This window comes from Lates calcarifer, linkage group LG19, assembly GCF_001640805.2.
Source record: "Lates calcarifer isolate ASB-BC8 linkage group LG19, TLL_Latcal_v3, whole genome shotgun sequence".
Classification (NCBI taxonomy): Eukaryota; Metazoa; Chordata; class Actinopteri; family Centropomidae; genus Lates; species Lates calcarifer.
Genome location: NC_066851.1, coordinates 18539881 through 18555163, shown reverse-complemented (window position 1 = coordinate 18555163; position 15283 = coordinate 18539881). Strand labels below are relative to the sequence as shown.

General features: G+C 40.3%; 2 protein-coding genes across 2 annotated transcripts; both read right to left on the bottom strand.

Moving 5' to 3' along the window:
• Nucleotides 1-27: 27 nt before the first annotated feature.
• Nucleotides 28-6487, bottom strand: LOC108874896 (kinesin-like protein KIF3B). The gene is given in 9 exon segments (XM_018663449.2): nucleotides 28-901; nucleotides 1453-1625; nucleotides 2091-2205; nucleotides 3001-3017; nucleotides 3019-3118; nucleotides 3759-3877; nucleotides 4197-4319; nucleotides 4521-4622; nucleotides 4737-6487. Coding segments are annotated over 9 exon segments (2301 nt in total). The 5' UTR covers nucleotides 6138-6487; the 3' UTR covers nucleotides 28-750.
• A 136-nt stretch (nucleotides 6488-6623) lies between these two features.
• hadhab (hydroxyacyl-CoA dehydrogenase trifunctional multienzyme complex subunit alpha b) lies at nucleotides 6624-14429 on the bottom strand. The gene is given in 21 exon segments (XM_018663461.2): nucleotides 6624-7517; nucleotides 7690-7835; nucleotides 8056-8170; nucleotides 8285-8480; nucleotides 8598-8666; nucleotides 8915-9055; nucleotides 9149-9235; nucleotides 9340-9511; nucleotides 10466-10600; nucleotides 10824-10933; nucleotides 11026-11082; nucleotides 11418-11536; nucleotides 11626-11748; nucleotides 11917-12019; nucleotides 12537-12656; nucleotides 12763-12901; nucleotides 13071-13099; nucleotides 13101-13205; nucleotides 13287-13357; nucleotides 13467-13508; nucleotides 14264-14429. Coding segments are annotated over 21 exon segments (2292 nt in total). The 5' UTR covers nucleotides 14331-14429; the 3' UTR covers nucleotides 6624-7371.
• Nucleotides 14430-15283: the final 854 nt, after the last annotated feature.

The window sequence follows — 15283 nt, the reverse complement described above, 5'->3', positions numbered from 1 at the left end:
GTCAAAAATACTGTAGGCAGCTCAAGATCATTTCAGTCTGTTTATTTCCATGTGTAAGCAAATGGACTTTGCACGATTTCACAACTATGAAAAAATAAGGCAGCTAATCAAGAGAGCACTGGAAGCTTTCTTCACATTTTTTTTGGCTCACAATTACATTAGCTACTAATTCAAGCAACAATTCATCAAGCATAGAGGTTAAACAAGGGTGGCCCCCAGTTCTGCAGTCACCCCCCAGCGTTCAGGCAAAGACCACTTTTATATAAAGAAAAACGTAGACTTAGATGTTGCTGTTGGTAAATAATTCATTAACCAAAACAAAAATAAAAAATAATGGTCTGAAAAGATCCCTAAAACAGTTTACTGTATGTCAAACCTGCATGTTTTAGCTGTGCTATTTGGGTAGGCCAGTGTGAGCCAAGAGAAACTACATGGTTTAGGCAACAGTAGGAAAAAGCCAGCAAACGGGGCAAGATCAGCTGAAAAAGCTCCACAGATTCTCCACTGCATTCACATGACAGACATTCTTTGGAAATGAACGGAGGATGCTCGTCTTTCTGGTTAAGCCGAATACATGCTTACTAAAGCAATTCTTACTCAAAAATAGAGAAAGAAAAGTATGGAATAAATGTAAAATCAAGGCATAACATTTCCCCCCACCTCTCCAAAACACCCCTTTAGCGAGTCCTCAGTACTTGGTGCCACCTTTGAACTAAGGCAAGTCCTACAATACAGGTCTATCAACACATATCAGGGGCTTGTCTGAACTGGACCTCCCAGTGGAAGATAGGCAGCAGAGGATGGTCTCTGTCTGTGAGAGGGAGAGGAGCTCTGAGATCCTGATGTCAGAGTGGTGGAGGATGACGATGATGTGACAGATGCTGCTTGTGGTGCCTGATACCTACACACCATAAAAAACAGATTGATTTATTATTAAATATATTACATATATTTGATTTTTGTTGGGGTACCACATCACAAAATGACCTAATGTATCTACAGGATTTCACTAGTTGCTGATAGCTGTGGCATTGAAGTCCACAACAGTGGATTTGCATAAAAAAACCACTGATATTTTGGGGGGAACTGGTCAAGAGAAATGTATATTAGGTTTGCAGTTAAAGAAGAAGAAAATGTGTAAAAATACATGTGTAGAACTTAAAACTCACTGATAAATTTAAATTTAATTCAAAAATATTTAATTTCAAAATATTTACAAGATAAAAAAAGACAGCGTCCCTTTAACTGACACCATTAAAACATTCTTATGACTGATGTTTCAGAAACTACAATTTACCTGACCCTGGAAGTTAATATGACTTGAAAACTTCATACAATTCTCAATTTTAGTTTTTTAGTTTCAGTTTTATCCTGAGTTAATGCACTTAAAAAAGGGAACCTTCAGCATCTGTGTGCATGTAAAACATCTGCCTTTCTCAGCTGTTCTCTCACCAGGACTGGGATTTCCTGACCCGGGATGATGAACCTGCCCTCTCTCTAATATTCACTGGAAGATCCCGCACCAGCCCCGGAGAGAAGGCCCTCTCCAGGTGAGCCCCGTTAAGGTTCAAGGTGAACATGGTTGGTGGAGACATATCTAACTCCAACAGCATTATATTTTCAGCCTGTGAGAAGAGATGACAGTAAAGTTGCAGTTTTAAAACACATCTACATTTGCATGCATTTTTTTTGTTAGATGCCTCCATGTTTTCTACTTTGCTCCTACTTGCTATGTTAATTTTTGGTTACATCGGTTTTCTGTAAATGCAGATTATGCTAAAATGGCTTATAATTATTATGTTATTAAATTAACCCATATAGTACAGGTAGGACTTTATGCATCCCCTGCTATTATCTGACTGCTGCCTTTATGAATTTACAGTATCTGCTTTGTGACATTAACACTGATTATTCACAAGCAAAAGATGCAACAGTTTAAGCAGTGAATGGTTACCATGACTACAACCATCTTCACATCCTCCAGCAAAGAAGGTGTCTTTGAACATGCAAATACAGACCAATACTTCACATCTCTCTCTCCCTCTGCTGTACTTTTCCCCAACTGTTCCCGTGAATGTCCGAGCGCTGACCTGGTATCTAGATGGGGCCCCAGTTGCCGTGGCAACAGCCATCTGTGCATATTGGCTGATTGGCCTCTTGTATCCCACAGCCGAGAGAGGCCTTCTCTTGACCTGAGTGGGTACACTGGGATAAACACATAGGAGAGGAAAAGATTTGGACTCAGTTAAATACACTTAGACTTTGTTTGGCAGTTAAGAAGAAAAACTTCTGGAACCCCAAAAGCTGCATATACGATCAAATGATCAGCTCCCACCAGAAAAATCACTCCGATTATCTTCCTTGTGCCTTGTTCCACTCAGCTGTTTCAGAGAAAGAATCAAGGAGGCCAGAGTATCTGGTTTCCTTTGTATTAAAATATATCTGTTTCTTGGAAAGGCAGAATACATAAATTATCTATGCATGTAAGGTTAGAGTCTGATAATGTGAGGCTCCTGTGGGTTGGAAAAATTCAGACTTTGCCGTCCCCTGGTGGTAGCATCTCACAGTAATAAAAACTTTTTGGCATTCGAGCAATTTGACAGATGGTATAATCACATAAAGATTCTACAAACGTAAACTCTGTTGTGTCGTCTGTTTGTGACTTTTACTGAAGGTCGACTGGTGAGTTTATTTTTTGCCATGCACACTTTCTTTCAGTGAGTGTTATACTTTTACTGATTTCCTATGTTTCAGAGGAAGTTGACAGCTGACAGCTCTTAGAGAAGGAATATGCAGGTGCATTCAGGTGTGATATATAGAGGTCAAAAGAACTATAACAGCTACAGCAGAGTGAATGTTTGTCCAGTTGTAATGAAACAACATTTGCAAGCTTTACAAAATACAGTATATCATACAGCTGCATTACATTATGAGTGCTGGTTTACAGTTGGTTTTCAGGATATTTTTTCTCTCTGAGCACTGAGGAATTAATTCACTGACCTTTCTGATGGAATGACCTGGCTGGAGTCTCCACTGATCCTCCTCACTGTCAAAGTGGAGCCTGTTCATAATCTTGTTCTTTTCCTCAGGAGGTATAAAATTCTCAATTAAGAGATATCTGCAATATGCAATACAAGTGTGTGTCAGCTGAGGTCACCCATTGTATTTTATTAATACCACAAGGGAAAAAAAGAAAAAAATCTGAAGGAATTACACACATTATTAAATAACATTAGATGGAATATACATAGATCTCTCCCTTCTGATGAGGCAGAAACCTCTCATATACTTGTAGTTGTGTCTCTTGATTTTTTAAAAAATATTTCAGTGTTCTGTAGACATAGGTTAAAAAGTTTAAATGCTTTTAATACTAATATGCTTGTATACTGTGTCACAATGTGATTTACTGTATATAATCTTGGACACAAACAAGCAGGCTTATATAACCTGGTCACTGTGAATACAGAAGAAGGCCACATTAAATATGTTATTTTTTGTAACCATTACATGAATTATATGTTTAGTGTGCGTTGATTGCATTTGAAGTTTTAAGGTTTGCTATTCAATATGTTACCATATGTCACTAATGCAGTAAAGAATACAGAGACATTCTACTATTGTGCAAGTCATCGACATATCTAAAATAAAATCTACCTACTAACACCAGGATGTGAGCATGAGTATGTGCAGAGGACATAACATCATGTATCTGTGTGTGTATGTGTGTGTGTGTGTATTAATGTGGGTGGTGCACTTACTTGTACTTGAGTTCTCTGGTGAGCTCATGCTGCGTCTGTTCGAGCTCCTGTCTGGTTATGACGTGTTCATCAATGACATCTCTTATCTCCCCCTTCACAAACTGTAGTTTGTTATACAACTGTACAGAGCAGAGACATATTAATTACTAGTGCAACCAGAAGCTGTAGCAGACAATATTGAATCAGTGTGGAGCTGTAATAAAAACACAAGTGGAAATATGTTTTGTACCAACCAGAAATGGGAAATTTAATTATTCCTAAACACCAGAACGTAAGAGCTTTGTCCAGAGAAACCTGCACTCATAAGTGCTACCTCTCCTGGTGATGTCTTCTTGGAGAAAGGATCCTTATTTTGCAAATAAGATTAACTGATTGAATAATAGTTAACTGCTTTTGTGATAATGACATTGGAGCACATCAGCGGTTGAGTCATCTTACCCTCTTCAGCTTCTTTGTCTTTAGTTCCACCTCCTGCTGCAGGGAGGAGAATGTTTCTTTCATTTCTAAGGTCTCCTCATCCTGCAGCATCATCTGCTGCTGGATCTCTCTCTCACGTCTTATCTGCAAATCAAACACAAACATTCAGCTCAATTAAAGTTGTGCCCTTTAAAAATGGAGTCAGGTCAGGTTCCAAACATCTCTGTGTACTCAGACAACCTGCAATTATACTTAAATTATAAATATTAATATTTCTTTAATAAATGGTCAAAAACATATTAAAAAGTACTTTAATTGTTATTGTTTTTGTGAACTACAAATTACCTGTTCTGCAATCTCTTGTCTCTTCAGCTCCAGCATTTTTTGTTGTTCATTGGTGTGATCAATTATAGTCTTCCCTCCCACTAACAGTTTGCTCTCCATCGTCTGTGAACAAAGACATACAATAAATTATTTATGCAAATTTCTTTTGTTCCACCAGCGTCGCATTTATCAGACGCTGGGCTGTTTAATAACAAGGTGCATGATCTTCACCAGTACCTTATATTTCTCTATGATCTTCTCCAAAGCATCCTGATCCCACTGCATGTCCTCCATACTTTTCCTGTGCTCATTCAGGGGCTTTAACTTCTCACTGCTTCCCTGCCAGGTCAGACTCTTGGGGACATCGCTTCCCTCTTTCGTGTAGTGTTTCACCTCTGATTCCTCCTGAACTGCCTTCCAAACCTCAGTGAGGCTCTCTTTAAAGATGTCCTCTTCCATCCCAGCCATGCTTTTACTCAGTCTTTTACTGTTCCTTCTCCTCCTCCTCTCCTTTGCAAGCATCCCTTGCTCCTCCAGCTGGGATTTCAAGCGTGCAATCTCCTCCTGAAACTCCCTCAGCAGGGCATCTTTAGGGTCCTCGTTAATCCGAGGTTTGTTCTTTATGTTCTTGGCCCTGCTGGCGTACCTGAGCGTGGCCAGGGATTCTTCAAAGTTCTTGTGCGAAGGCCCCACTGTAGCTATCATGACAGTCTTTGCGTTGCCACCCAGTGAGTCCTGGAGTAAGCGGGTCAGTTTGGAGTCTCTGTACGGGATGTGGGTGCTCTTCCCATCCACCAAAGCTGAGATGACATTCCCCAGCGCTGAGAGAGACAGGTTGATCTTGGCCGCCTCCTTCAGCCTCTTCCCTTTGGCACCTGTCTTGCTCTGGCGCTCGCTGCCAGCCAGGTCGACCATGTTCAGCTTCCCAACTCGGATGTGGTCCTCGCCATCTGGCCCCACTTCGCTGCACTCCACAGTTATGACAAAAATCGCATGAGACCGAGAGCTGCGTTCGTTCATGTTGGTGAACCCCACAGACCGGGACTGGTTGCCCATGTTCATCACATGCTCGATTTCAGTGGCGTTCTTAGTCACCACAGCAGACAAGTCTTTCACATAAACCCCAAAGTCTGGATTTTCTTTAAGCTCCAGCTTCTTGTTGTTGTTTTTGCACAGCAGATCTCTGATTTCCTCCTGGTAGATCTCAAGGTATGATGACCTCACCAGGTATTTCTGATTCTGAGTTCTGGATATTTGTGTGAAAATGTGCTGAAATGAATTCGGTATGACCCCTCTCCTCTCTGGGTCGTTTGTAATCCCTTGCATGGTGTGTGTCTTACCTGTCCCGGTTTGCCCGTAGGCAAATATAGTCCCGTTGAAGCCTTGCAGCACGGACTCCACGAGAGGTCTCACCGCATCATCATAAATGTCGCTTTGTTTTGAATCCCAGCCATACACGGAATCAAACGTGAATACTTTCATCGGCTCATCAGGTGGTGCCTTCGGGTTCCTGATGGTGATCTGTCCCAGTTTGTCATCAATCTCCAAAATGTTTTCACACTCCGCTCTCTCTCTCTTGCTGAACGGCCGGCAGCGGACCACCACCCTGACCGCCTCGCAATGTTTGGTTTTAGACATTTTGGTTAAAATTTTTCAAAAAGCACCACTATCCTCACCACGTTAAAAAGCCGTCATCTCGGGCGGTGGCCATACACACATTTTGCGCCTTTCCTTTCTCCATACAGGTGCAGCAGAGAGCGTCAGTCACACCTCATGTGAGCCAGTCGGAGCTGCGTTTATCATCCGGATGAAGCAGCGTCTCCTCCGCCCTGAGCATCTTTCGGAAAGGATGCGATGTCACAAGATATTTAAAGGATGCTGCTGAAGGGAAAAACACCCAGCCAGCCAGCCAGCCCCGGCCCAGCCCACACAGCCTCCCTCCCCGCGGTACACACCCTGCTCTGCGGACAATAGAAAACAGACATGTGACCTGCGCGACGAATTGAATTTGAGCAAATCTTCTCATCGTCCATAGCTACGGTCTAATTCTGTAATCGTGATAAATTACCCTCTAACTAGCACGTGAACGCACCTAGAGAGGAAAATAAAACAAGTTTGATTCAATAACAAATTTTTTTTTTTTTATTCAAGCAGCACATTTACATCACCGTTCAAACCAGGCCAGGAAATCTTTAATGTACAAAAAAGAAAGACACTTGCTGAAGCATACTGCTATACATTCACCAAGAATGAAAAATCTGCGAGTTGGAAAATATTTTAATTGTATTCTTTTTGCCTCTGCCTTTACATATGCACTGTGTGAATAATCAGGCTTCAAATGCTCCTTAATCTATACACCATCAAGTAGATCAATAATGTTAAAGTACAATAAAAAAAACTCATCAATTTTTGCTGATAATATACAGTTAGTTGACAGTTTATTAGGTAGACTTGGTTAAAACTAATGCTGTAATACAAGTTGTGCAATGAATGCTTCCTTCATGAAGGTTACAGTGATTTTTTCTGTACCTCTTCTAAAGAAGGTACTGATTCATCTGTATGATCACTTTGGAGGCTTTTGTGAATCCCATTTATATCAACTGACAGACACCTCTATGTTAATGTAATAAAGTAGCACAATCTGCAGCCTTCAAAATGATCATACAGCTGAAACTGTTTCAACAAACACTAATCACTATAACCTTCATGTAGCACAAATTGCAGGACACCAGTTTTAGCTAGGTGTACCTAATAAACTGACAACTGAGTGTATTTTCAGTATGCTTGCCTCCACTCAGGATATAAATGTTAGGCACATCCTAGTGGGAGGCGAGAGTGTTATTATGAGCTACTGGCACACGTGGTGATTCGGTCACTTGTGAAATTTCTTGCTAGAATCCTTTGCATGATCCAGTAGGAGCTGGCATGGTGTGAACTGATTTCCATAGATAGCTTCATACGTCCTCATCTTCTCCACCAGTTTGTCAGCACCAAAGCTGTCCACAAAACGGAAAGGTCCTGGAAGCAGTAAGATATATTAGATTAGTTAGAATAAACTCCTGGGCTGTCAAATTCATCTGAAACATAAACAAAAGGAGGCCCTTTAGGGAAATAATGCTCTTTTCACTGAGAGTATACAGACACTGAGCATAAGCTGCTCAGATGACCATGACTAAGGTTGAAATCTGACCTCCAAGGCAGGGAGGGAATCCCAGCCCAAACACAGCCCCAATGTCTCCTTCCAGAGGGCTGTTCAAAATACCCTCCTGCAAACACAGCACGGCCTCGTTGACAAATCGAGAGACGAGCCTGTACTGCACATCAGAGTCTGATGAACTGTAAAAACATTCACAAGTAAGAACAGAGTATTTCAATGGTTAAACAAATTTAAATAATGTAATATATTAAAAGTAAAAACTAGTAACAACTGGCAAAATTAAAAGTTAACAGCATGTACTGTAGGACTCGCTGAACAATATCTATTTTGTGTAAGACAAGGTAAATATTGGGACTTAAAACTGCTGCGTTGTCACTTCTGCAGTTGTTGTCAACTCACACAGCAGGATTTGGTGTCAGCCTGTATTTCTCAAGGATATCTCCAATTTCTGGGTTGACCTCTCTGACTTTGAGTCCTGGCTGGTAGACGTAGCAACCCTTTCCTGATTTGCGGCCTTGAAGGGAAATAAAATCAATTAAATACTTATACAATACATGCTTACATTTAATTAACAGTGCAGTACTTGAACCAAAAGTAAGACAAAATCCTTGAATGTGAACACCCATACCCTTAAATCCCAAGTCCACCATGGTCTTCAGAACCTCCACATTTCCACCACCAAAGCGAGAGCCGAAGGCTTTGCCAAGATCCTCTGCCACATGGGCAGCTACATCAATACCAACTTCATCAGCCAGGGTGGCTGCACCCACAGGGAACCCAAAGCTGGTGGTGAGGCCATCTAACTTCTTGGGGTCAACCCCTTCCTGTAAATGCACATGGATAAATTAATACTGGATGTTCGGCATGTTTAACAGCTATCCTAAAGCAATAAATATGCTTTGTTAAAGTGTTGGTACATAACAAATAGTAATACTACTAACCTGAAGTACTCGTACAGCTTCAGCCAACATTGGAGCCAAACACCTTGTTGTATAGAATCCAGGTCCATCCTGAAAAGACGTGTGTAATTTATTATTGCAGAGAAATAATGTTACAATAAGAATGTATCCACACACGAATCATGGTGGTGATTATTTTAAGCTACGGCTGTGATTCACATTTTTGCTGCATCACCTTCAGGCACTTACAACTTTATTGGTCATTTGTTGAATATTTAATGAAGGATTTAAAGGTGTTCCAAAGTATTCATTGGTCTGTAACAACACAGGAAAAAACAAATCATGACACTAAAACTTACCCCAACAACTATGATGACTTTACCCTGCTTCAGTCCGACTGCCACAGCAGAGGCAGTTGTGTCCTTCGACGTCTTATCAGTGGTTATAATCTCGAGGAGCTGCATCTTATCGACTGGAGAGAAGTAGTGCATTCCAATTACCTAAGGACACAGAGAGATTATTCAGCAAAATTGCTTCTTTTTAATTTAGAGGTAAACAAAGGTTTACAATTACAAGCCTCCTGAGGCACAAACCTTGTCTGGTCTCTTGCTGGCAGCAGCAATATCCTTGATGGGCAGAGCAGATGTATTGCTGGCAAATATGCAGTGAGGGGGGACCATCTGCAGGCAAATGTTTGAGCTCAAAGTCACTTAACTATGAAACTATAATGAGTATATTTTCCTCCTAACAGAGGCTTACTAAGTCTCTCTTCAGTTACACTTACAGCTTCCACCTCCTTCACGACTGCATGCTTGATGTTAATGTCTTCAAACACAGCCTCAATAACCATGTCTGCCTTTTCAAAGCCACTGTAGTCTAGCTGGCCAGTCAAGTTGGAGAGTATGGAGTCTCTCTGAAATGACGTGATGTTCTTTTTTTTGGTCTTGTCATTGAGCCTTGTTAGAAACAAAATTCAAATCATTAATCAGCATACACATACACACATTTTTAAGTACCATATTTAGAGAGAAATATGCAGTGGCAATCACAGTGAAACATAACAACAACAACTAAACAAATGGAAAGAGGCTTCTTCAAGAAATCATACTGATGTCAGATAATGGAAGAGAAGACTGATTTACCAATGTTCCTGCCTTAAACACAATAAATTAGTAATTAGTTAAAATGGTTGATTTACATTTGCTACGTGTATTTAGCATGCTCTTGATAAAATAACCAAAGTGAGAGCAAATTGACCCTGTGCTAAACAGACGCCTATTCTCAGCCAGAAAGTCAATTGCTGTTTCTTAAATACTTCAGTCAGTACACTGTGTACACAGTATAATCACTGGTGTAGTGTGTGAATTTTGACAGGATCGTGTTGTCTCGAGACAAACACAGTCATTCTACGCTAACTACAGAAAATATCTGCAGGCTGCTTTGCTCATTTGACTAAAAAAAAAAAAAGTTAAATGTTTTACTTTCCTGTGTGTGCCCTCTGGCCACCGTTTTCACAAGTTTGTAAATACACTGGTGATTTCTCACCTTCTTCTACATAGCCAAAATGGCAGCCCTTATGGGTGATAAGTGTCCCTGGTACTTAGAGTGCACAGCACGTTTCCATACTTCTCAGTGGGAGCACAATATTGTACTCAAAATATCAACTGTAAGTATGGAAATATGCGAACTGAGACACAGCTAAGACACGATTCCACCAAAATACAAACAACTTGCTCTGTGCTGCCTCATCTGACTTAACCTCCCACCTGTTTGCACATTAAAAGCACCAAACTGTCACTGTTTGAGCTGGTTGTTCTGCTGCCATGAAAATAGGACCTTTAATCTGTTCTCCATGACAAAAAACAAATCTTCAAATGTGTAAAATGCTAAATCATCTGCCGAGAACTCACCCTTTGTAAACTTGCTGCTCTCCCCTGGCCAGTCCAGCCTCAGTTGTGTCCTTCAGGATTGTGTGCACTCCTTTGTCCACAGTCACCTGGGCAATACCTGCACCCATCAGACCTGCTCCCAAGATGGCAAGACTCCTGGTGGTGTACAAACAAACAAACAAACAAAGACAGACAAGATACTAAATGACAGGTGGATTTATCCTAAGATTCCTTTAGGGCAAAGCAAAGATGCAAGATAACCGTTTAACATCAGAGTAGATGTGTAAACATGAGTGTCAACATGAACTAACAAGACCGTTCTTTGTTCATTGTCCCACATCACACACAAGCTCTGTACATAAAAGTGACGAACACTTACTTCACTTCTCTTTCAGGAGCTCCAAAGCGGTTCTTCTTGCACGCAACTTGGCCGTGGTAGAGACCAATCAGGGCCGCTGATTCTGAGGTTCTTGCCAACTGACCAAAATTCTAAGACAAACATGGAAACTGGTGATGTTCTCTTACACAAGGTACTAATGTCAATACTAAATTTGCCAATGACATATGCCACTAAACCCTACCTGAGACTCAGCCAAGTATCCAGCAACAGGGCCTTGCTCTACTCCAGTCTTCACACACTGAGGAGAAAAATGGTAACAAAATGAAAATTTCAAGTCATGTTAAATATGAAACCAATTTCTACAACATTCTGACTAGATATGGAAAACAAAAGAGACAGGAACTTTACTACAAGATTTCCCAAACCCATCATTCACATTATATTTTTTCTGTCAATTGAACAATCACGTAAGTACTATTTCCCACACTGCACAGATAAAGTAAATTTGCACACAGACTAGTGGCTACACTTCTTTTACTACAAATATTAAGTCAGGCTAATTTCTCCCAGTACCATCCAGTTTTTCCAAACATGTCTACACAATGTTATTGCTTAGAAGGAAACCTCACTTACTTCAATGATTTTCAGGGGTGCTGGATAAAGTCCCTTGCTCTGCTTCATCACTTTACCATGGACAGTTTTGTAAATTTGATTCCGTACAAACCCAAAGCTCATAATGTAGTCTTGAATTTCTATGGAGAAAGAACATCAAGTATTTTTATTTATGATTAAACAAGTGAGTACAAAGAGTCAAATGCTCAATAAATGTAGCACAACTTACTCTGCATCGTGCCTTTCTCTTTCCGGAGGGGGATCTTCTTGTTGACGATTCCTCTGGCACATTCGATGGCGACTTCCTCGAGGTAATCTATTGTTCTTTCCTCTGGACTCTTCAGCCCAGGTCCTAGGAATACAGGCAGAAATAATAACATTCATATTCACAAATAACAAATTCATGAAATGATTCATTTTAATAATACCAACTCATGCTGACTAAAGTGCACAGATTACAAAATGTTCAGGCAGTTCAGAACTTTTTCGAAATAATATTTGAGTCAATATAGCTTTTTACCCAGAGGGTCTACGAGTTGATGGACAAGCCCCATCTTCTTGGCTTTATCTGCTCGGATATTTCTTCCTGTTAGCATCATGTCGAAAGCATTGGGTAGACCAACCTGGGGGTAAAAAAAAAAAACAACAACAACAAAATAAAAACACATATGTAAACTGATCTATCATGAATATGAAGAGAGGGTTGTGCTGTGTACAGTCCATATTTTCTTCTAGTTATGAGCATGAGTTGTATTGTAGTTACTCATAATCCTGCACGTTGAAGGACAGGGAGGGGTATTGAAAACTGGACGTGATGGGCAGGGGGGAATAATCTGTTTGCAGGGTCTTAAAGGTACTCCTTAACATCTTAAACCAATTATGAGCATTAACCAGACTATTCTGCATTACAGCCTAGCCATTTGAGATCTTATCCTGATGCAACTTACCACTCTATAACTATTACAAATATTTTACATGAAAATGTTTCAACTGAAAATGTTTCACCTGAGGCAGACCACCTGTGATCGAAACACTCTGATATCAATGTAGAAATTAAAGTACGCAGAACTAGGAAAGAAACAGCAGTGCACTTATATCCTTCAACTTGAGGTAATATAAGTATGTAATTTTAGTACTAACCATTTTGGGGAGTCTCTGTGTACCACCAGCTCCAGGTAAAAGACCCAGCATTACTTCAGGAGTACCAAGAACTGTCTTCTTGCTCTTTGTTGCAACTCTGTACTGGCAGGCAATGGCAAACTGAAATGCAAAAGGAGCCCATTAGATAACTCATTATTATCATGCTAGTCAAATAATTCCACTATAGTCAAACATGTAGTTGGTTGCCGAAATTGTTATTATTTACCTCTAGACCTCCTCCTAAGCAAGAGCCATTGATGGCAGCAACGATGGGCTTTGGAGATTTTTCAATCAGCTCGAACATCTTCTGCCCTTCCTGAGAAAGTTTGGTGACCTCCTCTGCACTGTTGCAGGCCTGGATCATGCTGTAATGGAAGTAAAGTGTATAATAAGAAATCAGGAAATCCAAGACACGACAACCCTCTTTGACATTTCATTCAGAGATGGGTTAACTATACTGTACAATAATTACAGGCCTGAAGTGCTAGACGCACTTTCAAAAAAGGCAGTGAATTTAAGAAGGTTTGTTCTCACTTAATATCAGCTCCTGCAATGAAGCATCCCTGGCTTTGAGGAGATGAGGACAGCACTTTGAACAGCATTGTTGGCCCACACTTCATTCATTACTTCTGCCATCTCCTTCTGCATTTGTACTGACAGGGTGTTAACCTGGAAGGAGAAATGACCATTAGGCTCACATTTCATTCCAGAAGTGAAAATTGTCACACTGAGTTTTTAATGAGCCCACACCTTGGAGCTTGGGTCGTTGATCCGTACGACAGCAACATCGCCCTTGACTTCATAGTTCACATGTGTACGGGCTAAAAGTAGAGAGGGAAGATAGTGTACAGTGAGAAAATAATTGTGCCACCTGAGAGGCTGACCTATTTCTAAACATATGCTATCTAAATATGCAGTGATTGGAATTACCTAGCATGGCAGGAGCTACTGAGAAGGTGCGAAAATTAGTTCCTGTAAAAAGAAAAATGAGTGTAAACAATACATAATCAGTCATCATCTAAACATACTTTATAATTCACCTAGCCTGCAGCACATTGAATCATAATCAGAATGTATGTTACCATCCATTTTAAAAGCGTTATATCAAGCCATAAAACTGTATCTAAACAAAATTTTCGTGTGTAATATTCACATGACATGTATACCCGAGACGTTCACACAATATTGCCATGACCTCAAATCGTCTCGGCCATGCTGTGCAATCCAGTGGAAAATGACCCTTCACCTAGATTCCCCGCCTACCGCTGAAACAGACTGTGGCCATCACAATGGCGAATGAATGGCACAAGTATTCAATTCCCTATTTAAGCTGTAAAAACCCCGTCTAAACTGCCGTGACAGGGACATCTTGCAGTCAAAGGTGGAAGCAGACAAAACCTTTATTTCGGGAGGCACCGCTCCTCACTACGTTAACTTACGTGTCTAGCAGCCAGCTAGCTAGCACAGATAGCAAGTTTACATTAAGTTGGTTCGCTGTAATAAAAAGTTTCACTTTCAATAAATGTGTTAAGCAAACTTTCACTGAGGTGTATGTGGGCTGAAAAGAGGTAACGACCGTGTTTTATGATGCACTACCGCACATTTCTGCACATTATTCTTCGGGGCTAACAGCTACTCTAACGGGCTAATTTCCCCTTTACGGCACCAGGCAAATACACTATTTTCAATATCATCCTCTCTGTTTTAAATACTAAACGTATTTCTACCTGTGAAGAGAGCATATCTTCTTGCTGTCAATCTGGAAAGAACACCAAGGGCTCGAACACCAGCCATCTTGGGAGCGGAGGTCAGTCAGCAGTTGTCTGAAGTGAAGCTAACTAGCCCACTGTCAGTGTGCTATCATTGGTAAGAAAGCAAGATCGGCGACTCCGTCCTACTTCCTGAAATGCGGATCAATCGGACCAGACGCTGATTGGCGTTCGTTAAAAATACCCGCATCCCATTGGCTGACTCTGAGGAAATCGCAGCTCATTGGACGTTCAGGGACTACAAGATGCTTCTTAACTCGGCTACTTCCTTAACCTGCAATGAAATGAAAAATCCTGTTTGTGTTGAATTCCCTGTGTTAATCAAATGATTATTTTATAATAGATAGAATTTTTCAAGCAAATATAAGACACTGTTGTCATCACACGTGTACTGTAAAAATTATTATTAGACTAAATTAAAGCAATGGCAGCATGTTACCACAAGGCGGAGGCAGAAATGAGACTTCACGCCACAGCTTCAAACTGAAAATAAAATTACTTTATGTCACAGTAACTGCATCCGGTTGTTACAAAGCCTTCATCTATATTTCGGAAGAAAAAAAAATCACCTTTCACTTATACGACTTTGCTTGAACTGATGAGTAAAGTTTTAATAGGAGTAAGGTAGATGCAGAGCAAATACTTTCCACACAAATTAAAGTTTGAAAAGGTCATCAGCACCATATATTTTTGTATCATTTGAATGATTTTATTTAATATTTTTAGGATGTTTACTCTATTTTTTCCATAATTCTGTGTGTGTGTGTGTTAAACTGTCTGTACCTGAACATTTAACAATAAAGCACAAGATTATTTATTATTTTGTATACATACATGCATATATATTAGTCCTCTGTTTTACTTATCCCCAGTGCAAGCTGGTCCTCTCCTTTTATCTCAAAATCATTCAAATTTTACATTTGCTGGGAGTAAACAAACAAATTCAAATGATTCTCTCAAAATCTTTCAAGCTTTTCA